The sequence below is a fragment of the Geotrypetes seraphini genome, chromosome 4, assembly GCF_902459505.1.
Source record: "Geotrypetes seraphini chromosome 4, aGeoSer1.1, whole genome shotgun sequence".
NCBI classification, from domain to species: Eukaryota; Metazoa; Chordata; class Amphibia; order Gymnophiona; family Dermophiidae; genus Geotrypetes; species Geotrypetes seraphini.
The window spans coordinates 259979103-260005611 of record NC_047087.1 but is presented as its reverse complement, the minus strand read 5'-3'; the positions used below and the strand labels follow the sequence as shown (position 1 = coordinate 260005611).

Below are 26509 nucleotides of genomic sequence, written 5' to 3'. Positions count from 1 at the left end.
TGCCTCCTCTTGATAATGTTAGTCAAGAAGCAGAAAGTGGTGGTCAAAATTGAATGGATACTATTTTAAGGTCAACAAATCTTTTTGTTAAGAAAGGTTGGAGGGATATCGCATGGCAGGTAAATAATTGCTGTGCCCCTCTGCCTGTCCCTTGGAATTCTTCTAGTTCTCTACAACCCCTCCCCACCCCCCCAAGATCCCACATGTTTATGCAACCAATCTACATATGTCCTTCCTTATTCAAACATTTTACCCATGCCACTTCTTCCCATCCCATGCCCTATCCCAACTCATTCCAGGTTATTTGCTTCATGGGTTCAGAACCGTGCCAAGCCTGGCTCTACGTTACACATGTTTTGTTCTAAGCTGCCTGCCTAGATATACAAGCATCAGTCACCTAAACATAATCATAATCACAGAGTTTATAGGCCACCTAATCCAAATATCTGGTTCAATGCAGTTAGCAATAATAAACAACCCATAAAATCCAAGTTTTGCATTCAATAGGATAAAAACTAAAACCTATTGAAAAATATTTCTGAAAAAAGAAAAGATTTCAAATATTTACAGAACAGAGCATAAATAGATGATTGTTTAACACAAGTTAGATTGTAAGCTCTTCTAAGAAGGGACCGTCTAAAACTGTCATAATGTACAGCGCTGCATATGACTTTCAGCACTATATAAGTGATAAGTAATAGTAGTAACACATATTGGAATTGTGTTCCAGCACTGAGCTGCTTGAAATGAAAAAGCAGCTGTCCAATGATCTCAAAGTCCCTCCTTGAGGGCCCCAATCCAGTCGGGTTTTCAGGATTTCCCCCAAAGAATATGCATGAGATCTATGTGCATAGCACTGCTTTCAATGCATATTCATTGTGGAAATCCTAAAAAACCCGACTGGATTGCGGCCCTCAAGGAGGGACTTTGAGATCCCTGCTTTAAATGGACTCCTTTACATGAAAGAAAGCTTAATATAAAGGCGGTCGTTAGACTGATAAAATTTCTGAAAAGATGAAATAGATATCAACTCTGTCAATTGCATAGGAAATTCTCTATTAATTATTTTAAATGCTGGCCAATAAAAGTGACTTGTATGGATATATTATCACACCTTATTATAAGTTAAAAATGAATAATAGATTAAAAAAAAAAAAAAAAAAAGTGACCGCCCAATGATATTTAATTGATTTTCTTTACGTTGTGGGATTTTCTGGTTCTTGGTATCATGTAAATATAAACTTTAGATACCCTGCCCTAATGATTTCTGCACATCTGATGCTTAATTCCAGACTCTCACCCAGATTCTGGGCTGGTCTATCTTGAATACGGACACCTATCACAGAATGGATAAACTGGAAAACAGGAAAGACATTGCTCAGGAAATTCTAACGTACCAAACAAAGGCCACTGACTCTGAAATTACAGACTATCTTTGTGAGTATATTACTCTAGAATTTATATTCAGTAAAGGGTTTCTAGCATTTTTTGTTATTTTAGTTTTTATTATTTTTTCAAAATTCATACATATCACAGGAACATACTTGGCCTAAGGGTTTCTAGCACCTTTTTTTGTGGCAAAGCTCCTTTATCAGTAGGTTCCATGTTCCACTTTATCTGTACTTTACTTTCCATGTTTCTAGAAAAACCGAGGAGAAGCTAAATAAAGAAATTGCAAGTGTGAGGAAAAAAGAGCTTGTTCAGATTTTGGTAAGTAATTTTGCTCCTGGTAAGTTGTGTTTTTTTTTATAGCTTTGGTTAAATTTCCAAGATCTACTGTAACTGGCAGTACTGCCCAGTACTGCCAGTACTGGTGCATACTTGCAAACAATATGGGGCTCATAATCGAAAGAGAAAAATGTCCAAAAAACGCGTCTAAGTCGGCACTTGATGAACATTTCCCAAATACGTCCAAGTGCCGATAATAAAAACGTATTTCTAAACGACCTAGGTCTTCATAGTGCTGCTGAACGATCAAAGCTAAATGGGGCATTTCGGAGGAATGTCGAGGGTGGGAGTTGGGCCAGCTTAGATCTTAGTCATACAGCATGTATAACCGAAAGTTATACAGACCCACGATCGACGGAATTTAAGACGGTTGTGACTTAGACCATGTAAAACATGGGTCTAAGCACAAAAACTCACCTAAAGTCACCAGATAAGCACTGAAACACATAACACCGACCCCCACACATTACCCCAGTGAGCACTGACCCCCCCCATCCCCATAAAAATATTAATCACACCTTTTAAAATTCAGTCTTCAGACCATCATCACCCTGGCCGCCTGGTCATCCAGCACAGAGGCAGCTTAAGTCATCTTGGGGGTGGGTTAGGGACCAATAGAGAGGAGGACCCATGCCCATAAGCCCCTGTAATCACTGCATTGATATTGAAACATGTGCATGCCCTATACTCCCCACAACCCTTTTTTACTGGCATATAAGTGGCTCCTGCAGCCATAAGGACTATTGGGGTGGTAAATAAGTGGTCTAGGGGATTCTGGAGGTGGTTTGGGGGCTCACCGTGACCTATAGGGAGCTGTAGTGAGGAGAAGCCATGGCACCCTTTTTGGGAAGTTCAAAGCATTTATTTAGGTGGCATGTCTGGATGTTCAGTCCTTCACTTTGAAGACCCCTCCCACGTCCAACAGGGCTTGTTCTAGGTGTTTTTGACTTGGACGAAAAGTTGGACGAAAATGTGATATAAAGATAGACGATTTAGCGGCTTGGACGTATTTTTTGAAAATGTGTCCATAGGCTGTTTTTTTACTTTGGATGACTTGAGGCTTAGACGCAAATGGACTTAGACGTCCCTTTCTATTATGTCCCTCTATGTGTCTGTATATGGCCTTTTGATTGAGGATGGGCTGGGGAGGGCTTCAATGGCTGGGAGGGTGTAGATGGGCTGGAGTGAGCTTTGACGGAGACTTCAGCGGTTTACCGGGTAGAGCTTTGGATTCGTGCCCAGAAATTAAAAAAATGTAAATTGAATCAGGTTGTGCAGACTGGATGGACCATTTGGGTCTTTATCTGCCGTCATCTACTATGTTACTATGTTATTGTACATGAGTACAAACAGAGGCTACATGATTAGAATGGCTGAATCTCTCAATGTGGATTTTCAGTAGCTCAAAACTATATCTATACTTTTAACTGCCATAACGAGAAGTACAATACTCCCCTGAAATTCGCAGGGGGTTCCATTCCATTCCATTTCAGGAACCCCCGCCAATTTTGAAAAACCGTGAATATGGTTTTTCATCTGTCAAAAGGCAGGAGAGGGCAGCTGGCGTGCAGAAAATAACTCATGGTATGCTCCCGACCGCCTCATCCTGTTACTAGTCAGGCTACACCAATCAGGAGCTTCTTTGTACAACGCCAGAAAGTGTGTCAAAGCAACTCCTGATTGGTGTAACCAATGACTTTAGTACAAAGAAGTGGGGGTCAGAAATATGCTGTGAATTACTGAGTCTGCGATTCGCGAACTGCGAACTCACAGGGGTTTACTGTATACCAAGAAAAGTGAAGGGAGAGTGATATAGCATGATCCAAAAAAGGTTGTGCTCCTATAATTCATTAGCAAAGTTAGGTGCCCTTAATGTTGGGTCCCTTTTCAAGATAATATATAGAATTAAACAGAAATAAAGCACAACATGAAGAATAAAGGTAATACCTTTTCTTTTTATTTGACTAATTGATTAGCGTTTGAAGGTAACCCCTTCTTCTTCAGATCAGAAAGGGACTGCATCCCATTTGCTGCATGGGAATCACTACCACGGCTTTGTAAAAGGGGCCCTGTTTTCTGTCAAACTTAGGTGCATAAGATATGCTTCTAAATTTAGGAACTGCCATTCAGTTTCCTAGATTCAGGAGCCTAATTTAAGTGCTTGGCTCGTAAATCATTACCCCATCTTAAATCCCTCCCCATTGCCACCCACATTCTGGGCCCAGTAAATTTTCAAAAAGCCTGTTTCAAAAGTAAAAGTCTACCTCTTTGTCCCCCATTTGTTACACAAAAGTTTCAAAAGTGTGTGCATGTACTTTATACAACTTAAATTGCATACGTGACAAATTCCTAATAACTCAGCCTTAATAGAGAAAGTTGTGCTATTTTTATTTCTTTCTTTCATTTTCTATCCCATTCTCTCCTACGAGCTCAGAACAGGTTACTGATTTTGAGCACAGTGGTTTCCTCCAGATTTTCCCATACTAATATAAACCTCCACTACAGTTAAGAAATTTTAGCTTGGGAAAATCAATAGTAAATTCATTGGGCTGAACGGTAGCACAGCATGTATGCAAAATGATGAATAACTAATTGTTTCTAATGTAAAAAAAACACACTAAAGCTAGCACACGTTTTTTTCAGAGCCGGAGTAAAGATGCAGTGTGGGAGCAAAAAGGGTGACATGAGGTGAAGTGCGGTACTGCACTTCAGATCACCACAGGTGGCTCAAATGGGTCCCTAGACTCATACCCTCCAATCCCCAGTCTCACAAATAAAGTCCCTGATGATCTAAATGATGGTTTTAGTTCCCCAGTCCCCAGACTCCCCTAGCTCTTTGAACCCCACCTCCACCCGCCCACATTCTAAAGGTCTGGGGCAGGAGAGAACGCCGATGCCGACGCGGGCAGCAACCTCATACCAGGGAAGGTAAAAAAAAGGTATGGAGGAAGGCAAGGGGTGCGCAGCAAAGGGGGGGGGAAGCAGAGAGGAGGAGGGGTTCCGCATTCTTAGCAAAACGCACCCACGGTGGACTGCCTCCTCCCCTCCCTCCCCCTGAGCATAGGTGTGTCAGAGATGTTCTGAAAATATGATAGGGTTTGTGGGTGCCAGTACAGTATTCCCCTGCGAATTTGCAGTCTGAGGTTTGTGGACTCAATCAATTTGCGGTCTGCTCTGACCGCTCCTGTAGTAAAGTCAGGCTACACCAATCAGGAACTGCGTGTCAAAACAGTTCCTGATTGGTGTAGCCCAACTTTACTACAGGAAGAAGCGGTCGGAGCGGACCATGAGTGATTTTCTTCATCTGCTGGCACTCCCAGCTGCCCTCTCCTGCCTCCCCTGCCTTTTGACAGGCGAAAAACAGCATTCATGGTTTTTTGAAATTTGCGGGGGTTCCTGGAACGAAACCCCTGTGAATTTCGGGGGAATAATATATTTACACCAGTTCCAGCAGACTTAAATCTGATGCCCATAGTTGGGTATGAGATCCGTGCTTAAGCACTATTTGCACAGACAGAATAACTCTTAGCAACAATTTTTTTGGCATCTAATTTGGAGGGTCATTTATAGAATCTGGCCCATAAATGGATCCTAATTTCTTTTAGGGTTTCTTTTCCCTCTCTTTGTGTCTATTTTAAGCAAGTGTGGCAGTAGCAGAGGGTATTATTACAAATGAGTTACCTGCTTTAATAGTAGACCTAGGTTAAAGAAAATAATTGAAAAAGCTAAGGAAGATTGCTTGTCTTTTATTTATTATTATTTTTTAACAGAACGAGGAGTTACCTGATCCAAAAACATTTGATCTCTATGAATATCATTTCAACGATTTTCCTCCTTTACTGAGCATGAGTTGATTGAGTGTGGAATAAGATTATTCTTTGAAATCAATGCTGTTCAGAAGTTTAAAGTGCCGGCAGAAGTAAGATTTATTTTATTTGTAGATTGACAAAATGCATTGATTTTAGAATCATTTATGTTACTCTGCCATCTTAGCATGGCAGCAGTGATGTTGGTATATTTTCATTAGCAAAACCAAAAAGCACACAAAAACGGAAGGATTTTTCCCTTGCCACTCATTTACAAAATGTATTAAAAGCAATTTAGGTGGACAGGAGGAGGCTCTTTGCCCACCTAAAGTTGCTCAATGGGCTGGCCACTGATATTCAATGACATTTAATATTGGCACTAACTGGCCAAGTCAAAACCTGGGCAAGACAGAGATGGAGAGGATGCTTGAAGTTATGTGGGTGCCAGTGCCCGCATAACTAACCAAGCATGTAGGGACTTACCTGGGTGCCAGTCGATATTCAGCCAGGACTTGTAATAAAAGGTGTCTCTAATGTTCCCATCTCCTGACTCAAATTCCCCTAACAGAAATAGCTGCCCTAACCTCTCTCCATCCCAAAGAGGCAACAGCCCCCATCCTTCTTGGACACTCCCCAAAGAGCAATACATACCTTCCTACCTGGGCTCCCTTCCAGGAGACATAGGTGTCCTCCTAAAGCCCCCTCCCCCCCAATCCAATGAACCCCCAATACCTTAAACATTTCCTGGTGATCCAGTGGGGTATTTGGGGCAGGATTCAATAATAGTATCGCAAGACTGCTGCTAGAGGCTACTGCCAGCACAGATATGAGCAACTGAGGTTCATTCCTGTCCCAGTGATCCTGCTGGAACACCAGGGAAGTTATGGTAGACCCAGGTAGACCTACAGGGGTTTGGGAGGCTTTAGAAGGTCACATTTTGCGTCTGGGAGGGGGGGTTAAAGGAGGGGGCTTTTTAAGGGAGTATTAAGGGAGTAATAATCAGCCTATTGCTCTTTTGGAATTGAAGATGGGGATTGGAATCAGGAGAGTGGGGAAAGTGAGACACACATGTAGGTTCTGACTGAATACTGACCGGCATCTGTAAAGTCCCAGCAGCTAGGAGCAGTCCTGTAAGATATGGGATATTTGATGCTAATGCCTGAATCATGGCTTGTCACTGAATATCTAAGTCTAATTTAGTTAGCCATTAAAAGTGCTGACTTTTTGCCATCTGAAGTATTGACTGTTTCCTTTTTGCACACATAGAATATGATCTCACAAAGTATACAACAAAACATAACCTGCTGTATTTCATGAAAGTGTGAACAAGGGACTCAGGAGAGGTTCATCTGATCTGCAAGATATAGAAAAGGAGCAGATCACTAATGGACAATCTCAAACCGGACTTTTTTTTTAATTAACAGAACATCAAATCAAGTTCTTGATTTAAACTTCCGGGTGTCACAGTGTCAAACTGGGAAAACAAATCTTTGTTCTATCCTCTCTAAAATGTTGTCGACATCCCCATCTCTCCACGGAATGATTGCATTTATGTACGGTAGTACAAAAAATCTATACTTGTGGTTGAACTGAATTGAATGTTCCACCAAAAGCTTATCCAATACGTTTCTCTTAATAGCACTATGGAGTTCTGTCAGTCTTGTGTTTAATGTACACCTGGTTTGTCCATAATCAATCAAACCACATGGGCAAATGCCTCCATATATGACCTTTTTGGTGTCTTAACACAAATTGTTTAAATGTCACTGGATGAGTAAGAGTTTTTGTCACATTATTTTTTCATTATTTATTATTATTATTAGGATTTATTTACCATCATTCACTCAAGGCAATATACTCTTCTATCACAGTTTCAAGAATAAGTCAAATATAAGCAATAGACAATTACAGCAGTAAATATATTCAGTACAAGTATTGCGTCGGGGAGCAGCGCAGAGCATTCAGCATTCCGGCATGCGCTAAAAAACTGCTATTGCGGCTTTGTAAAAAGGGAGGAATATGCGATAAAACATTTTAACAGACAGCATAGGGTTGTAAGCAAAGATAGAATATATAGATAGAGTAATAGAAGTATTTTTTTTAATTTAAAATATTTATCTGCCTAAAACTTAGGCAGCTTACAATAAAACATTCGTAATCAGTTGAACAAAGAAACATTAAACACACACCATATCATTTTCATCAACCATAAGTTAGAAAATAAGGGGACTAATTTACGGAAAGGTTGCACATGAGGTCAACGCGGTGTTTGAAAATTATCTTGGGCAGGAGTGAAATAAACACCACAAGCAGAGCATCTGCCACATGGAGAGTGCAGGCGCTTGGCCACTGTTGGAAATAGGATAATGGCCCGGAATGGACCATTGGTCTGACCCAGTAGGGCTACTCTTATGTTCTTAAGTAGGGTTTACCAGATTTTCGAAAACAAAAAATCCAGACTCATGGCCCCGCCCCCAGGACCGCCCTATTCCAATCGGCCTGGCCACGTTATGCTCCCCAGCCCTGCCTCCTCGACCTGTTTGCGTGTTAGGATGGCATCTGCGCATGCACTGGCTTGATGTGATGATGTCACACCCACTGCATTGCATCCGCGCATGCGCAGATGCCGTCCCAACGTTGCTCATTGCTAGAAGCCTTTCAAAACAACCCGGACAAAGTGCTGGGTTTATGAAAAGCTGTCCGGATGCCCAGACATGTCCTTGAAAAGGAGGACATATACAGGGAAATCCAAACATCTGGTAACCCTATTCTTAAGTCCTATTTCCTGGGTGTACTCTTGTATCACAGTTTCAACCTTATCAGTACTCACTGACTCTCCTTTGTTGATGGCTGACAAATTAACCTTTGGCAAAGGTCAGAAAGTGGAGGAAGGGACAGATCTGCCTAACAGAGTTTCAGCTGGCAATTTTTTATAATCGTTATTGGTTCCAGCAAAATGAATAATCCAGCAAATTCATCGCATCAGTCTACATGGCCTTCTGCCCTTCCCAGAGTAACTCTACTTTGCTGGACCTCTCACCGTCCACCGTATTTGCTGCCAGAAACAGATTCAATAAACAAGGATTTGGTTCATTCTGTTCCCTCGGTCTTTTAGTTCATGCAAAGGTAGCCAAACTACAAATGCCTTCATTCATCACATTTTACTGTTCACTCCAAAGCAAATGCATATCCTTACTGTGTTATAAAGGCAATATGTGCACTTTTGTGCCTTTCTAAAATTGCCTACTGACAAGCTCTTTCATATAAGTTGTGCCTGCTCACAGCTAGGAGAAACTTTGTGCATTTATGTAACTCTAGAAATGTAACTCTAGAAATCTAGAAACTTGTGTAAAATCTGGACCCATAGATCTGCCCCCAGACACACTCCGTTACACCACATCACGCCCCAGCCTCAACCCCAGCCCCGCCCCTTCAGCCTGTTCTCGTCGGTCTGGAGGGCATTCGCGCATGCGCCCCCCCTCCTGACGCGATCTGAAGAGGAAGCTTTTCAAAACCAGGACTTAGTGCAGGGCTTTGAAAGCCGTCTAAAAAGCCCAGTCTAAAAAGAGGACATGTCCAGATAAATCCGGACGTCTAGTAACCCTAAGAAATCATCTCTGGGAATACCTATGTATAGAATGCATAAAGAAAGTCCTAGGTTTTGAGCGCCTACTTAAGGAGTCCTTTTACTAAGCTGCTGTGTAAAGTGTCTTTAGCTTGCCCTTACGCAGGTTTTTCTTACATGTTAAAGTCATTTTTACTGCAGCAGTTAAATAGCCAATTTCCTGTTTATGCATTAATGGCTATATGCTAATATCGCCATCAATAGGTGGCCATTACTTGATGTCTTCTTATATCGCACTTTCTTGTACTTAATGCCACCTGTCATATAGATGATAAGGGGTCATGTGACAATCCTGCACTAATCAGTTAGCATGTGATAATGTAGTTGTGTAGCTGGTTAGTGCTGAAATGTCCACACTCCACCCCTAGTCATGGTCTCTCCATGCAAAATAAAAAAATATTTATTAGTGCATGGGAAGCACACACAGATTAGGAATTTGCCACGGGATGCCTGAGCGGTAAACCATTTTAAGCTGCAGTAAGCACATGCTAGCACTTACCTGAGGTTAGTAAAAGGACCCCTTAAGGGGGAATTCATCAAGAGGTGTTAGAGCTTTAAGTTGTGGTAATTGGTTCTAGCTAGGGGCACCATTTTGAGGTCAGTGCTGAGGTATCCAGGAGGTATTGGACTCCTCATGGATGCCCCCTGGCCCACCACTGACCTGAGAAATAGGGGGGTTGGGTCAGAGGGAGGAACTCAAGCCGCAGAGCAGGAGCATCAGGCTATGGATGTAGACTGATACTCTTGGGCCCCAGGAATAATGTTGCTTGTAAGCAGTGTTATTTCTATAAGATGGGATTCAGCAACCTGCAGTACTAGAATACCTTAGGTTAATAAGAACATAAGAATTGCCACTGTTGTGTCAGACCAGTGGTCCATCGTGCCCAGCAGTCCGCTCACACGGCGGCCCTCTGGTCAAAGACCAGTGCCTTAACTGAGACTAGCCTTACCTGCGTACATTCCGGGTCAGCAGGAACTTGTCTAACTTTGTCTTGAATCCCTGGAGGGTGTTTTCCCCTATGACAGACTCCGGAAGAGCGTTCCAGTTTTCTACTGCTCTCTGGGAGAAGAACTTCCTTATGTTCATACGGAACATATCCTCTTTCAACTTTAGAGAGTGCCCTCTCGTTCTCCCTTGCTGAATCCCATGGGGCAGCAAGGTGCAGTAAAGGGTGAATCTTTACTGCACCTTGATGGCACACCCCCCCCCCCCATCCCTTAGTGTTTTGTACTCTTGGGCAACTTATAACTGCCCATTTGAATGTATGAAATGCTGCTCTATACTCTCAAGTTGCTTATAAAATTACCCCTTAACGCCTGGGTTAGATCCTGACATCTTTAGAGTCCATGAAGGAGGAAAGAAAGATCCAACAGTGTTTAATAATAGATTTCCTAAAATACTATTACAAGGATAAAACATAAACTGCATCCACCCCCAGAGCTCCTAGGAATGTATTAGCGAATGTCATAGATCTTCCATTTACAACAGGTACTTACGAGATGGATGTATACCGTCAGGAAAGGATACCGGGATATCACCTACCACAACTGGCGGCATGGATTCAATGTGGGACAGACGATGTTTACATTACTTATGGTATGCCTTAATACCCTAAGAACCCTATCTCGGGACCACCTTTTTGGATAAATAATATTCCTTGATGGACTTAGGGCTTGCAACATTGAGCATCTCTTTATTGTCCAGACAGGTAAACTGAAAAAATATTACACAGACCTAGAAGCCTTTGCCATGGTGGCTGCAGCTTTCTGTCATGATATTGATCACAGAGGCACCAATAATTTGTACCAGATGAAGTAAGTAGAACATATACTCTTTTCATTTATTCTCTCTTTCACACACACACACACACACTGAACTGAAAAAAAACACACCAAAATGTTTTTTTTTGTCTTATCTTCCACATAACTTGGCCGATTCTCATGAAATTTAGGGCTTTAACGCGCAGAATAGCACGCGCTAAATTGCCGCCCGCGCTAGACCTTAACACCAGCATTGAGCTGGCGTTAGTTCTAGCCACGTAGCGCGAGTTTAGCGCACGCTAAAAATGCTAAAGCAGCTTAGTAAAAGGAGCCCTTAGTGTGTGATGTTCTGAATGAAGTTCATTTATAATGTAAATATTTCTCACTGCTCCACAATACTACCTTGTGAAAGTGAATTGTTACTATGGGTCTGGGATACATGCAGAAACACTACCTTGTGGTGTGTATTTTTTTCAGTTCACAGTATGTGTACTGTGTATATATACACACACACACACATATATATATATCTTCTCCCTAAAAGGTTTTCTTGTTTGATGTTCCTGTGCATTTAAAATGTTCCAGTAAATGCAACCAAACTTGACAGGGAAGTTACAAAGATTGGCTACTTTCCAACATGAAAAGTCCACTCTTCTGGATGTATATTGGGCAGGACTAAGATGCTCCTAGAACATAGACGAACCAGGAGAAAATCTCCACAGTCCAAACAGAAACAAACAAACCACAGTGGAGATATGCAGTAATATTGGTGTGTAATTTATTCAGCAATTATGAAAATCTGTGCGATGGCTCGACATGCACGTGTTTCAGCCAGTGTGGCCTGCCTCAGGAGCCTTATTAAAAGTGTTCAGATACTTGCGTGGTGTAGCCTACAATGAATGACACTTTCAATTGGCGACTGCTGTAAAAATAGGACATAAGAAAATATCGTTTTGCTAGAACATAGTGAAGCAAGTATCACCTCACATTTCACTCAAAAAGAAGGAAAAAAGCCTCAGAAAAGGCCCTCCCACCGCCACAAAAGTGGATAACAAGGTGGAAGGAGATGTACATAGATGGATCAGAAACTGGTTGGAAGATAGAAAGCAAAGGGTAGGAGTGAAAGGCCACTACTCTGACTGGAGGAGGGTCACGAGTGGTGTACCGCAGGGCTCGGTGCTCGGGCCACTGCTATTTAATATATTCATAAATGATCTAGAAACAGGGACAAAGTGTGAGATAATAAAATTTGCAGACGACACCAAACTTTTTAGTGGTGCTCGGACTATAGAAGACTGCGAAGAATTGCAAAGGGACTTGAACGAGCTAGGGGAATGGGCGACGAGGTGGCAGATGAAGTTCAACGTTGAGAAATGTAAAGTATTACATATGGGAAGCAGAAACTTGAGGTACAACTATACGATGGGAGGGATATTATTGAAGGAGAGTATACAGGAAAGGGACTTGGGGGTAATGGTGGACACAACAATGAAGCCGATGGCACAGTGTGCAGCGGCCGCTAAGAAAGCGAATAGAATGCTTGGTATAATCAAGAAGGGTATTGCGACCAGAACGAAAGAAGTTATTCTGCCGTTGTATCGGGCGATGGTGCACCCGCATCTGGAGTACTGCGTCCAATTTTGGTCACCATACCTTAAGAAGGATATGGCGTTACTCGAGAGGGTCCAGAGGAGAGCGACACGTCTGATAAAAGGTATGGAAAACCTTTCATACGCTGAGAGATTGGAGAAATTGGGTCTCTTTTCTCTGGAGAAGAGGAGACTTAGAGGGGATTTGATAGAAACTTACAAGATCATAAAGGGCATAGAGAAAGTAGAGAGAGACAGATTCTTCAAACTTTCAAAAAATAAAAGAACAAGAGGGCACTCGGAAAAGATAGAAGGGGACAGATTCAAAACGAATGCTAGGAAGTTCTTCTTTACCCAACGTGTGGTGGACACCTGGAATGCGCTTCCAGAGGACGTGATTAGGGCAGAGTACAGTAATGGGGTTTAAGAAAGGATTAGACAATTACCTACTGGAAAAGGGGATAGAGGGGTATAGATAGAGGATTACTGCACAGGTACTGGACCTGTTGGGCCGCCGCGAGAGCGGACTGCTGGGCACGATGGACCTCTGGTCTGACCCAGCAGAGGCACTGCTTATGTTCTTATGTTATGTTAGACGGTAACCTCACAGGCAAAACCTTCAAAAATGAGTTAATACGAGCAAAAGAACTTATGCTTCACATGTATGTAATTATAGATAGAGGAATAAAGCCACTTATCTTCAACTGATCGGCACACCATCTAACCACCTTGTTATCCACTTTTGTGGCGGTGGGAGGGCCTTTTCTGAGGCTTTTTTCCTTCTTTTTGAGTGAAATGTGAGGTGATACTTGCTTCACTATGTTCTAGCAAAACGATATTTTCTTATGTCCTATTTTTACAGCAGTCGCCAATTGAAAGTGTTGGTCTATATACATTGGTTTTTCAATACATCTGTGTTTTCAAAGCCTACAATGAATGAGACACCTCATCCAAGTGTTATGAATGCTAACTAATGAAGATACCGTACAGATCTCTACACACATTGTAGGCAATACCATGCAAGTATCTGAACACTTTTAATAAGGCTCCTGAGGCAGGCCACATTGGCTGAAACACGTGCATGTCGAGCCATCGCACAGATTTTCATAATTGCTGAATAAATTACACACCAACATTACCGCCTATCTCCACTGTGGTTTGTTTGTTTCTATTTGGACTGTGGAGATTTTTCTCCTGGTTTGTCTATGTTCTAGGGCACAGGTGTCAAACTCAAGGCCCGATGGGCAAATCCGGCCCACCTGGTCGTTTTATGCGACCCGCGGTCCAATGCCCCCAGTGTTACTTTGTGACCGGCTCCCTTGTCCTCACAGCCGTAGCGTGCAGCGGCTCCTTGCGCGTCCCGCACCTCATCCAGAAGCTTTTGACGTCAGAGAGAAGACTTCCGGTTCAGGTGCAGGACAACACGAGGAGCCGTTGCACACGTCTCCGTGCACACTACAGCTGTGAGGAGGAGGGAGCTGGCCACAAGATGACACTGGGAGGCATCGGACCACGGGTTGCATAAAACGGCCAGGTTAGAGCCAGCCAGAAGGTTAGACACCCGCTGAAGGGAGGCACAGCATGGAGGGAGGAAGACAACAAAGGTAGGAGGAATGATTTTATTTTCAAGTTAGTGTTTGAATTGTGTCAATTTTGAGCATTTTAATCTGCTGTCTATCTTTTGCACTGCACAGGAAGAAATACATTCGTTTCTTTTTCTCTGGGGGGTTGTACTGCATGCAGAATCTTGATTCTTAGGGTTGTTTTTAAAAAAATATATTAGTACTTTTAGTTTTTGGTCCCGTATTTGCATAGGGGTTATCTGTGTTCTTGTAGGAATGAATGTTGAGAAGCATACAGTGTGTTTTGTGTAGTTTAAATTTGTGGTTAACCATTATGTGTTGTCAATACACTTCCCCCTCCCCATTCGCGGTTTCGCAATCGTGATTTCACATATTCGCGATTTTTTGGTGAGGGGGAAAAAAGAAAACCCCCCCCCACAGTTTAGCCTTCCCCCCGGCGTCCCGGCCTTACCTGGTAGTCTAGCGGGCTTTCGGGGCAGGAGCGATCTTCCTATATTCCTGCCCCATGTAGATCTCCAATAGGAAATGGCTGTGGGGAATTCCCGTCGTAGTCTCGAGAGACTACGGGAACTCACGGCAGCTATTTCCTATTGGTGATCTGCACGGGGCAGGAGTGTAGGAAAATCGCTCCTGCCCCGAAAGCCTGCTTGACCACCAGGTAAGGCCGGGATGCCGGGGGGAAGGCAGGAGGGAGGCGGGGGTGGGTCACAGCCAGCCCAGAAGATATTCGCGGTATTTCACCATTCTCGGTCCGGCTTTGTCCCTATCCCTCGCGAATCCGGAGGGAGAAGTGTAAGATTATATTGTGTGTGTGTATATATGAAAAATGAATGGAAAAAATGGTGTTATAATTAGTATTATTATGGGAGTGGGGGCTGGGGCGGAGACTGGGCGAGGTCTGACCCACGACTTAGCTTGTGTTTTGGATTTTGGCCTCTTAATGTGATTGAGTTTGATACACCTATTCTAGGAGCACCTTAGTTCTGCCCAATATACACCCAGAATATGTCACCTTGCCATTTACAAGCATTTGGAATTCTGGCAACCATTGCCAGTGATCTGTTTAGTTGCATAGATTTCTTGCAGGTTGAGTTGGTAACCCACTGCAGCACAATTGACTGTAATGGTACAGAACCTAGATTATTTCACCAGCTCCTAGTATGAATATAGGATAATGTAATTTTTCTGTCATTAATCATCTGAGTCATAAAAGCGGATTTATTTTCAAGAGGGTTTTTCCTATGCTGTGCACACAGCCCATCTTTTAGGCATTTGGCGCAGTGGTTAAAGCTACAGCCTCAGCACCCTGGGGTTGTGGGTTCAAACCCACACTGCTTCTTGTGACCCTGGGCCAGTGGCGTACCTAGCATATGTGACACCAGGGGCCCATCATTTTTTGACACCCCCTATCTATTACATTACATTACATTACATTAGTGATTTCTATTCCGCCTTTACCTTGCGGTTCAAGGCGGATTACATCTATATGAAAAATATGATTTTTAGTAACAATCCACATATCGCACAACAAGAGTGTACCTAGGAAAAGGCAGCATCTTAAACACTGCAGTGAGCACTAGAACACCAACACATACATTGTAAAACTAAACAAGCCAGATCCCACACAGTCAATTGATCCTGCAGTCAAAGCCAACTGAAAACTATGTTCTTTTCATACACACAGAACAGAGATATACCCTCGCCCAATATGGAATAATCACAAACTAAAAATAGAAATATGTAGACAAAAATTAAACTGAACCGCCAAGAAACCAGACTCTGCATACAATGCAATACCACAACACCACAAAAACAGTAACACATGTCCTCTAATACTGTGCAAAATATAAAGACAGTAGATGTAAATTTGAAAAAACTGATACATAACAATCACCACTTTACAAATTAACAAATAAAAATAAAACAAATAATGAGAAATAAGAAAATATCATTTTATTGGACTAATCCCCGTAAGCTTGGTCCCCATCCCTGCAAACCACCTGATTCCATCCACACAAGCCTTGAATTGTTTTATATTGAACTTATTATATTAAAGTATAAAAAGAAACAATATTCTGTACAATTGTCAATTTATAAATCAGCATCTTCTCCCCACTCTCTCTTCCCCATTTCCCTTCAGTGTCCTCAGCCCACTCTCTCTCCACTTTCCTTCAGCACACGCACATAAAAACAAGCAAGTAATTTTATATCATTTTCATTCTATTCATTCATAGAAATTAAAGTCTAAATAATGCCAGTCGCATAACAAACATGATTTTACAAAAATAATTCCCTGCATAGTCAAGCCTGCAAGAATTACTAGATGTCTTTCAGCAGCTTCCCTCCTTCCCTCCCCTTATCTTTGTGGCCAAGTCAAAATGATCTACCAACAATAAAATTTTAAAAACACAAAGTACACTGTACGCAGAGAAAATGTTAATTATAATTTATATTCCGCAGGTTTTCAAAGAGGTCAAGGCAGATGACTTTATGCAATGTCACCTCAGTAACAACTATACAAAAATAGACAAATATACCCTCTCCCTTTTTACTAAACCGTGATAGTGGTTTTTAGCGCAGGGAGCTGCGCTGAATGCCCCAGACTGCTCTCGATGCTCATAGGCTCCCTGCACCAAAAACCGCTATTGTGGTTTAATAAAAGGGGGCCATAGTGCAAAATGTAGACGGCATATATAAATTCTCAAAACGGACACATTTTGATCACTAAATTGAAAATAAAATCATTTTTCCTACCTTTGTTTGGTAATTTCATCAGTCTCTAGTTGCACTTTATTCTTCTGAATGTGCATCCAATATTTCTTCCCTTCTTTCAGCCTCCTGTATGCTTCCTCCTGTATGTTTCCTCTCCTCCAGACCTCATTCCCTCCCCCAACTTTTTCTTTGTTTCATCCTGCCCCCTTCTTTCTTTCTCTCTCCATGCCCTCTTTCTTTCTGTATGTCTGTCTTTCTCTCTCCGTGCCCCATTTCTTTCTTTCTTTCACCCTGCCCCCTTCTTTCTCTCTCCATGCCCCCTTTCTTTCTCTATGTCTGTCTTTCTCTCTCTCCATTCCCCATTTCTTTCTTTCACCCTGCCTCCTTCTTTCTTTCTCCATGCCCCCTTTTTTTCTGTATGTCTGTCTTTCTCTCTCTCTCCGTGCCCCATTTCTTTCTTTCTTTCACCCTGCCCCCTTCTTTCTTTCTCTCTCCATGCCCCCTTTCTTTCTCTGTCTGGCTTTCTCTCTCTCTGTGCCCCATTTTTTTTTTTTCTTTCTTTGTTTCACCCTGCCCCGTTTCTTTCTTTCTTTCTTTTTCCCTGCCCTCCCCAATGCCACCGCCATTGGGAAACATGCTGCTGCCACCGCCGCCGCAGGGGAAAGGCTGCCACTGCCGCCATTGGGAACAGGCCGGCACCGAGTTCTCCCTCCCTGCTTTTCTTCACCATGGGGCCGACCAACTCTCGCTGCCCGACATCAATTCTAACGTCGGAGAGGACGTTCCGGGCCAGCCAGGCAGTGATTGGCTGGCCCAGAACATCCTCTCCGATGTCAGAATTGACATCGGGCGGCGAGAGTTGGTCGGCCCCGCAAGGAAGAAAAGCAAGGAAGGAAAACTCGGCGCCGGCTTGTTCCCGATGGCGGCAGTGGCAGCGGCAGCCTATTCCCTGGCGGCAGCCTATTCCTCAGTGGGTGGCCAGTTGTGCACCCCCTTGGGGCGTGCACCAGGGGCAGATCGCCCCTCCCCCCTAGGTACGCCACTACCCTGGGCAAGTCACTTAATCCCCCCATTGCCCCAGGTACATTAGATAGATTGTGAGCCCGTTGGGACAGACAGGGAAAATTGCTTGAGTACCTGAATAAATGCATATAACCATTCTGAGCTCCCCTGGGAGAATGGTATAGAAAATTGAATATATAAATAAATTGCAGTTTTGTAAATGGAATGTTTTGCCCCAGAATGTTAGTGAACTCGCAGATCAGATTAACTGTGTACTTAGGCATGTATAGCTGAAAATTATCAGGAATGATTTTTAAAATCTAATGTCTAACATGCGTTTATAATCTCAATAAATGTAACATATGGAGGTCAAGTTTCTTAGCTATTTCTCCATCAATAGGTCACAGTCGGCACTAGCAAAACTTCATGGATCTTCCATTCTAGAAAGGCATCACTTAGAGTACAGTAAAACTCTGCTGCGAGATGAGGTCTGTCACTGTTGTATTTTTTTTTTATATATATTTCTGCAGTTTTACAAATAACTTGTTTTGACAAGAGTCAAAAACAACACTTAAAAATAAAGGAAAATCCTTACAATTAGTAATGATTCTGAAAGTATTATAACATACATTTGTATTTATATATCACATAAACCTTTCAGTACTATGCGGTTTACATAAGAAGCAAAACTGACCAAAGACAATGAGCTACAACATGACTTGGTAAGAAGATTATCAGAGGAAGTACAAAGGTGGTTGGCAGTAAATATTTACAAAGAGGTAGAGATGACTATTGCTTTTTTCCCCTACTTGTCTTATTTACTATCGACAACTTGTATTTCTTTCCCCATTTCTTCCTTTTGTTTAATATGTTTTGTCAGATTAGTCTTATTCATTTGTTTTGTTTCCCCCAGAAATTTGTAATTTTACTGTTTTGTACATCGCATAGAATTTTGAATAAGTGATTAATCAAATTTATAATAAACTTGAACTTGAAACTTGTAGTGAATGTATCCAATTCACAATTCCAAAGAAACATTCATCAGAGAACATATACAAACAGAGCTATGGGATATACCTACAGCAAATTACTCATCTCCTAGGATGGAGATGGAAAACTAGGGGCTCCTTTTACTAAGCTGCGATAACGGTTTTAGCGCATACAGAACTGCTGTGCACGTTAGACGCTAACGCCAGCATTGAGCTGGCATTAGTTCTAGCTGCATAGCGCGAGTTTAGCGCGTGCAAAAATTCTGTGTGCGCTATAAAATAGACGAAGAATTGCTTCTTTATCTTGTCTTTCTTCAAGATAAAGAAGCAATTCTTTGTCTATTTTATAGGACTGATAATGTGGAATTTCATGGATTCCAAATTTTAATTTTTCCTGATGTATCGAAGTGGATACAAGGCAAACCGTAAGAAATTCCTGGCATACCATCAATCTGTTTTGAGTTTAGGAGCAACTTTTCAGTTATGTTTTCCTTGTAAATGTTGCATATATTTTTTATGAACCCAATCAATTGCAATTTTTCCTTGAGGGTAAAGCAACTACAAGAATTCCAGAGACTTTCATGGAAATTTCCAATCAGGCCATTAATTGACTCCAACTGCACTCTGTAATTTGATCTAATTTGGAATTATTTTCTGAAATCCAACTTCCCTTGGAAGTGATTGATTCTCTCTCCTTATAATGTGGACTTTAGTTATAGTTATCAGTGTGGAATTATTCTATTATTTGTTTCTTCTTTAAATTGTTATATTTCCTTTCAAGTATTGTTTATTCAACTTATAAAAGAACATAAATTTTTTAAAAAAATTCTGCCTGCGCTAAAAACACTATTGCAGCTTAGTAAAAGGAGCCCTAGGTCCGTTACAAGCAACGACACGAGGGAGAAGATGGTAGTTCAGCCAGCTTAGCATTGAGAAACACTGATAATTGCTGAGTCAAAGAAGATATCATTGAACACCTTGAGATTTAGGGCTCCTTTTATCAAGCCGCGCTAGCGGGGTTAGCGCGTGTGACTTTTAATCACACGCTAACCCCCGCGCTGGCCAAAAAACTACCACCTGCTCAAGGCAGGCGTTAGCGGCTAGCGCGGCCAGCTATTACGCTCGTTAAACCACTAGCGCGGCTTGATAAAAAGAGCCCTTAAGCAAACATTTGCAAGGAACACACAAAGAATAGCCATTCCTGGTCTGAGCACAAGAAATTGGTTCCATCTCTTCTATGTGGATTTAAATACATTTGAATAGATCTGGACTCAGCTACCCATAAAAAGGGACTCTTTCACTCTAAAAAATATCATTAGCCACATATATATATGATGAGAGGACAGCACACAGACAGTTTGATTGTTATTCACCTTGATCTCTAGTGATTTTGGAGGAAATACATCCCTATCTGGATCCAGAGGCCCCCCCACCCCCCCTGTTATTAAATAGTAAACATCATAAAATACGTAGACAAAAACAAAATCCACAATCCCATATTAAACACCTTGAAAATTTCAGATTAACCACCATGGGCTCCTTTTACAAAGGTGCGTTATGGCCTTAATGCACGGAATAGCGTGCGCTAAAATGCCAAGTGCGCTAGCCGTTAACGCCTCCTCTTGAGCAAGCGGTAGTTTTTCAGATAGCGCTCACTAATCCGGTGCATGCACTAAAAATGCTAACACACCTTTGTAAAAGGAGCCCCATGTGCCTCAAATAAAAATGCCTTAAATTTCTTTCAAAATATAAGACACGAATACCACATATTAATTGACTACTTGCACCGTATTTTTTCTTGACAGATTAAATATGATATTTGACAAATAAGACAGTCCCTTAACTGTCCTAATTTGTAAGTTTTATGTCTTGCAGAGCTTAAACATTTTCCAGAATTTAAACAAACGCCAATATGAAAATGTTCTACATTTATTTGAAGTTGCAATTATAGCAACTGACTTGGCTTTGTATTTCAAGTAAGTAAACATTGTTTAACATCCTAATTCCAAAACTGCAGTACATAGTTTAACCTTCAGAATCTTAGCTGGTCTACGTAAAACTCTTAAAAGAGAAAAAAATTACCTTGGTTATACAGAAAAATCCTTTCAGTGGAATTAATTAAAAGGAATGAGAAAGAAACTATCTGCTTCCTGTCTCTTTTCCAAGCTGAACAGCCCTAACCTTTTTAGTCATTCCTCATACGAGAGGAGTTCCATCTCCTTTATCATCATGATCACTCTTCTTTGAACCTTTTCTAATTCCGCTATATCTTTTTTGAGATAAGGTGACCAGAACTGGACGTAATACTCAAGGTGAGGTCACACCATGGAGAATACAGAGGCATAACATTCTTAGTCATGTTAAACATCCCTTTTTAAATAATTCCTAGCATCTTGTTTGCATTTTTGTTGCTGCCGCACATTGGACAAAAGATTTCAGCATATTATATCCAATGACAGCCAGATCTTTTTCTTAAGTGCTGATACCCAAGGTGGACCCTAGCATCTGGTAACTAAGGTCTGGTGCTACATTCTTGTGGCTCTCCATGCCAGTCCTCTGCTCAGAAATCATCACCATCAACCTCCTTCCACTTACCCCCTCTTCTCTTGTATAAGCCATTAAGGGAGACTTACTGATAGAAGCATAGAGTATGACGGCAGAAAAGGGCCGTCGGCCCACTCGAAGAACCCTCCCTCAACAAGAACCCTCCCTCTAAGAATTTCCCAGAGCGAACCCACTCCAAGAACCCTTCCTCAATAAGAATCCTCTTTTTAAGCATTTCCCCAGAGCGAACCTACATGTTTATCCCATCATCCCTTGAAGTCAAGTGCATTACTGGCCTCAACTACCTGACGTGGAAGACCATTCCATCGATCAACCACTCTTTTGGTGAAGAAGTATTTCCTGATGTCACCATGAAATCTCCCACCCTTGAGTTTGAGCGGATGCCCTCTGGTTGCCGTGGGACCCATAAGGAAGAAAATATTTTCCTCCACCTTAATAAGGCCCGTAAGATATTTGAATGTCTCTACCATGTCACCCCTTTCTCTGCGTTCTTCGAGAGAATATAACTGCAGCCTGCTTAGACGTTCTTCATATGGGAGATCCTTAAGTCCTGAGACTATCTTACGCTGAACCGACTCCATTCTCTTCACATCCTTTTGATAATGTGGCCTCCAAAACTAAACACAGTACTTCAGATGAGGTCTCACCATCGACCTGTACAACGACATTATGACTTCAGGCTTATGGCTGATAAAACTTATCCAGATGCAACCTAGCATTTGTCTAGCCTTGGCTGAAGCTTTCTCCACCTGATTGGCAGTTTTCACATCTTCATTAATGATTACACCCAGGTCTCGTTCTGCGATGGTTCTTGTTAAGTTTTCACCATTCAGGGTGTATGTTCTGCAGGGGTTATTGCTACCAAGGTGCATCACCTTACACTTTTTGGCATTAAAACTCAGTTGCCAAGTATTAGACCATTGTTCCAGTAAAAGTAGGTCCTGCCTCATAGTGTCTGGCACGGTTGCGCTGTTGGGCTTGGTTGCGCAGCCCACAATGTTGCATAGTTTAGCGTCATCCGCAAATAACGCAATTTTACCTTGAAGTCCCTGAGGTAGATCTCTTACAAAGATATTAAATAGTATCGGACCCAAAACCGAGCCCTGTGGCACTCCATTGGTCATTTCCAATATTTCCGAGGGAGAACCATTTACTACCACCCTCTGAAGTCTGCCACTAAGCCAGTCTTTAACCCATGCAGTCAATGTATCTCCCAGACCCATTGTATTCATCTTGTTTAATAACCTACAGTGTGGGACACTATCAAAAGCCTTACTGAAGTCTAAATACATGATATCCAGGGATTGTCCCCCATCCAGTTGTTTCGTTACCCAGTCAAAGAAGCTTATCAGATTGGTTTGACAAGACCTTCCCTTTGTAAATCCATGCTGGTGGGGATCCCTCAGTCTCTCGTTGTTCAGAAACATATCCAATCTGTTTTTAATCAATGTTTCCATAAGTTTACACACTATTGATGTGTCTGTAATTTTCAGCCTCCAACCTGCTTCCCTTTTTGTGAAGCGGAATGACGTTAGCAGTTTTCCAGTCCAAGGGGACTTTTCCCTTGCTTAGGGAAAGATTGAAAAGCGCGGCTAACGGTTTTGCTAGGATATCTCTTAATTCCTGAAGTACTCTGGGGTGTAGATTATCTGGCCCCATGGCTTTGTTTACTTTTAGCTTTGATAGTTCATGATAGACGTTGCTCTCGGTGAATTCAAAATCTTGGAATGGGTCCTCCGAGCACCCTCTTGTCTGTAGCTGCAGTTTGAATCCCGGCGCCTCACAGGTAAAGACCGAGCAGAAGTAGCTGTTAAGTAGTTTGGCTTTGAGTCTACAAAGTTACTTTCAGGTTTCCTTAGGCGCACAATCCCGTCTGTGTTCTTTCTTCTGTTGCTAACATATTTGAAAAAGGATTTATCCCCTTTTTTAACCTGCATAGCTATATTTTCTTCCATCCGGAGTTTGGCATCCCTGACTGCTGTTTTAACAGTTCTGGATTTTACCAGATAGGTTTCTTTAGCTTCCGGTCGTTGTGATTGTTTGTAGGATAAAAATGCTTTTTTCTTTTGCTTTACTAGTTCAGAGATCTCCGTGGAGAACCATTGGGGGTCTATTATTTCTCCTTCGTTTACTCACGGTTTTTATGTAGAGTTTGGTTGCTTTTTGCAGGGTGGATTTCAGGGTTGACCATAGTACCTCCACACTGTCCGTCATGCCCTGATTTTGCAATGCCTCATAGACAAAATCTCCCATGCTCTGGAAGTTAGTTCGCTTAAAATTTAGAACCTTTGTCGATGTATTTGACCTAGTAACTCCCTTCCTGAGGTGAAAGCACACCATGTTGTGGTCACTGGAGGCCAAAGCATCTCCTATTGAAACTTCTGTGACACTGTCTCCATTAGTGAGTATTAGGTCCAGAATCACCTGATCCCTGGTGGGTTCTAATGCCATCTGTTTGAGGCTTGCTCCCCGCATGGAGGCCAATAGCCTCTTACTGCCGCTGGTCTTAGCGGAAAGTTTGTTCCAGTTTACATCAGGCATATTGAAGACCCCCAACAGCACTGTGTCTCCACGCAGAGTGATGGTTTCGATGTCTGCAATTTATTCTTTGTCTATGTTGTCCGGTTGCTTTGGGGGTCTGTAAACAACACCAAGATATAGGCATTTGTCGTTGCCTCTGGCAAGATTTACCCAGAGGGATTCTTCCGTATACTTGACATCCGTGATCCTAGTAACTTTGATATCCTCTCTAATGTATGGACGGAACAAGTTATATCCTGGTATAGCCATATCCCATCCATGGGACTCTGAGAACCAGGTTTCTGTTATCACCACCACATCTAGGTCGGCATTTCTCATTTCTGTTTCCAGCTCTATAATTTTATTGCCCAAACTACGTGCATTAACATACATGGCCGTCCAATCTTTATGCTTGTCCAGAGATTTTCCCGTTCGAGTTAGTTTGTCCCCCTTAGTATTGTTTTTGACGCAAATACTTACCTCAGTATTGTATTTGACGCAATTATTTACCTCAGTATTGTATTTGGAGTAAGTACTTACCACAGACTCAAAGATGGAGTTATTTACCCTATTAGGATGAGAGTGGGTCCCCTACCCCAGCTCACCTAGTTTAAAGTCTTCCGGAGTAGGTGAGCCAGACGTCGTCCAAAGACGTTCTTCCCTCTTCTGGTCAGGTGTAGCCCGTCTGATCCCTGTAGTCTATTTGCACCATCCGCTTAGCCACTTGTTAGTCCTCTGAATACATTCTTCCCTAGCTCTCCCCTTGTCTCTCACTGGAAGGATGGAGGAGAAGACCACCTGTGCTTTAATCTGCTTTAGCTTCTTACCCAGGGCACTGAAGTCTTCAGGTATCTTCTCTGGGGAGTTCCTGGCAGTGTCGTTTGTCCCAACGTGGATAAGAAGCATCGGGTAGTAGTCTTGGGGATTGATTAGTCTTCCTAAACAGGTGGTCACATCCCGGATCCTGGCTCCTGGCAGACAGCAAACTTCTCTTGATTGTGGATCTGGTCTACAAACTGGTCTCTTGGTACCCCGCAGCAGGAAGTCCCCAATGACAACCACTCTGAGCTTCTTCGGGGGGTGCTGATCTGTATTTTCTGGAGCTGGGGGTCTGTGCTGCTATTAGAGCTGGGGTATTCCGCTGGGCCTCAAAATCACACTCCTGGAAATCCTCCTGAGTTCTGCTGGCAGGTATTTCCTGTAGCATCTGAAATCTGTTCCTCAAGGTGATCTGTGGGGTCGATGTAAGGCTGCTGTGCTTGCTTGAAGAAGAAGGGGACTGCCTTCTGTGTTTGCTTGCAGAGGTGACTAGCTGCCAGGTGTCAACCCCTAACCACTAACTATGAACACTCTATTCAATTTACGGAACATTTCTACTTCTGTGCAAATAGCTGGGCACTTCCTAGCCTTGCAACACACAAACTGTTGCCAACATTATTAATATTATCAAATGTATACTACCATACTCTTTAATCCATTGCATGAGATGTATACCGCTATACTCTTTAATCCAATGTACGTAAAGTTTCCCTTTATTGTATTGAGATATACACTGCTATATTCTTTAATTCATTGTACGTAAAGTTTCTCTTTATTGTATTTACATTTTCTTTCATTGTATTCACAGATTCTTTATTGTAAACCGCCTAGAAGTCACAAGATAGCTGGCGGTATATAAAAATAAAGTTATTATTATTATTATTCTCTTCTTGTACCCCAACTGTTACTTCCAATGTTGTATGTCTGGTCGGTTTGGACATCTCGAAGATTTTCCTGTCTTCATGCTCTTGCTCAGAGACTTGGGACACTTAGGACAGCTCTTGGAGGACTTCATCGATGAACGCCTCATCTTCCCGGATACTTCTCAGGCGCATCACTTCTTCAATCAAACTCATCAGCTCCTGTAGGATATCTCCATCAGGTTTTTGCCATTTTGTGGTATAACTGCCAGGCAACTGCCTGAGCATCATTCAACTTTCTTCCCCTGTATGGGGAGATATGACTGAAGTCTACAAAATCCTGAGTGGAGTAGAACAGGTACAAGTGGATTGATTTTTCACTCCGTCAAAAATTACAAAGACTAGGGGGAGACATGATGAAGTTACAAGAAAATACTTTTAAAACCAATAGGAGTAAATTTTTTTTCACTCAGAGAATAGTTAAGCTTTGGAATGAATTGCCAGAGATTGTAGTATGAGCGCTTAATGTAACTGGTTTTAAGAAAGGTTTGGCCAATTTCCTGGAGGAAAAGTCCATAGTCTGTTATTGCCCTGGATTGGTAGCATGGAATGTTGCTACTATTTGGGGTTTTTGTCAGGTACTAGTAACTTGGATTGGCCACTGTGAAGATGGGCTACTAGGTTAGATGGACCATTTGTCTGACACAGTAAGGCTATTCTTAGGACCACAAGAGTTCAAAAGGTAACGTTTATTAATAAGGGACCACTCTTACTGCAGGAAAAACCTGACGTGGCCATGTTTTGCCAGAGCAGGCTGCATCAGGCGTCATAATCTGTTAGAAATTTGTCTCAATTGAATAAAAACTCATGTTGTTTCTAAAAGTCAATGCCTCAAACAGTCACGCAATCAATATTGATAGTGACAGCAAGAATCTTTCCCTGAGTAAAAT

The 26509-nt window shown here is 42.1% G+C and overlaps 1 protein-coding gene across 1 annotated transcript in view; it reads left to right on the top strand.

Annotated features, from left to right (window-relative positions):
- Positions 1–26509, top strand: part of LOC117360103 (cone cGMP-specific 3',5'-cyclic phosphodiesterase subunit alpha'-like) — a 121977-nt gene that overhangs the window by 73833 nt on the left and 21635 nt on the right. Inside the window, 8 exon segments of the mRNA XM_033943772.1 lie at positions 1293–1441; positions 1644–1710; positions 5499–5561; positions 5564–5647; positions 10649–10756; positions 10865–10974; positions 18207–18294; positions 20671–20771. Coding sequence (XP_033799663.1) covers positions 1293–1441; positions 1644–1710; positions 5499–5561; positions 5564–5647; positions 10649–10756; positions 10865–10974; positions 18207–18294; positions 20671–20771 — 770 coding nt within the window.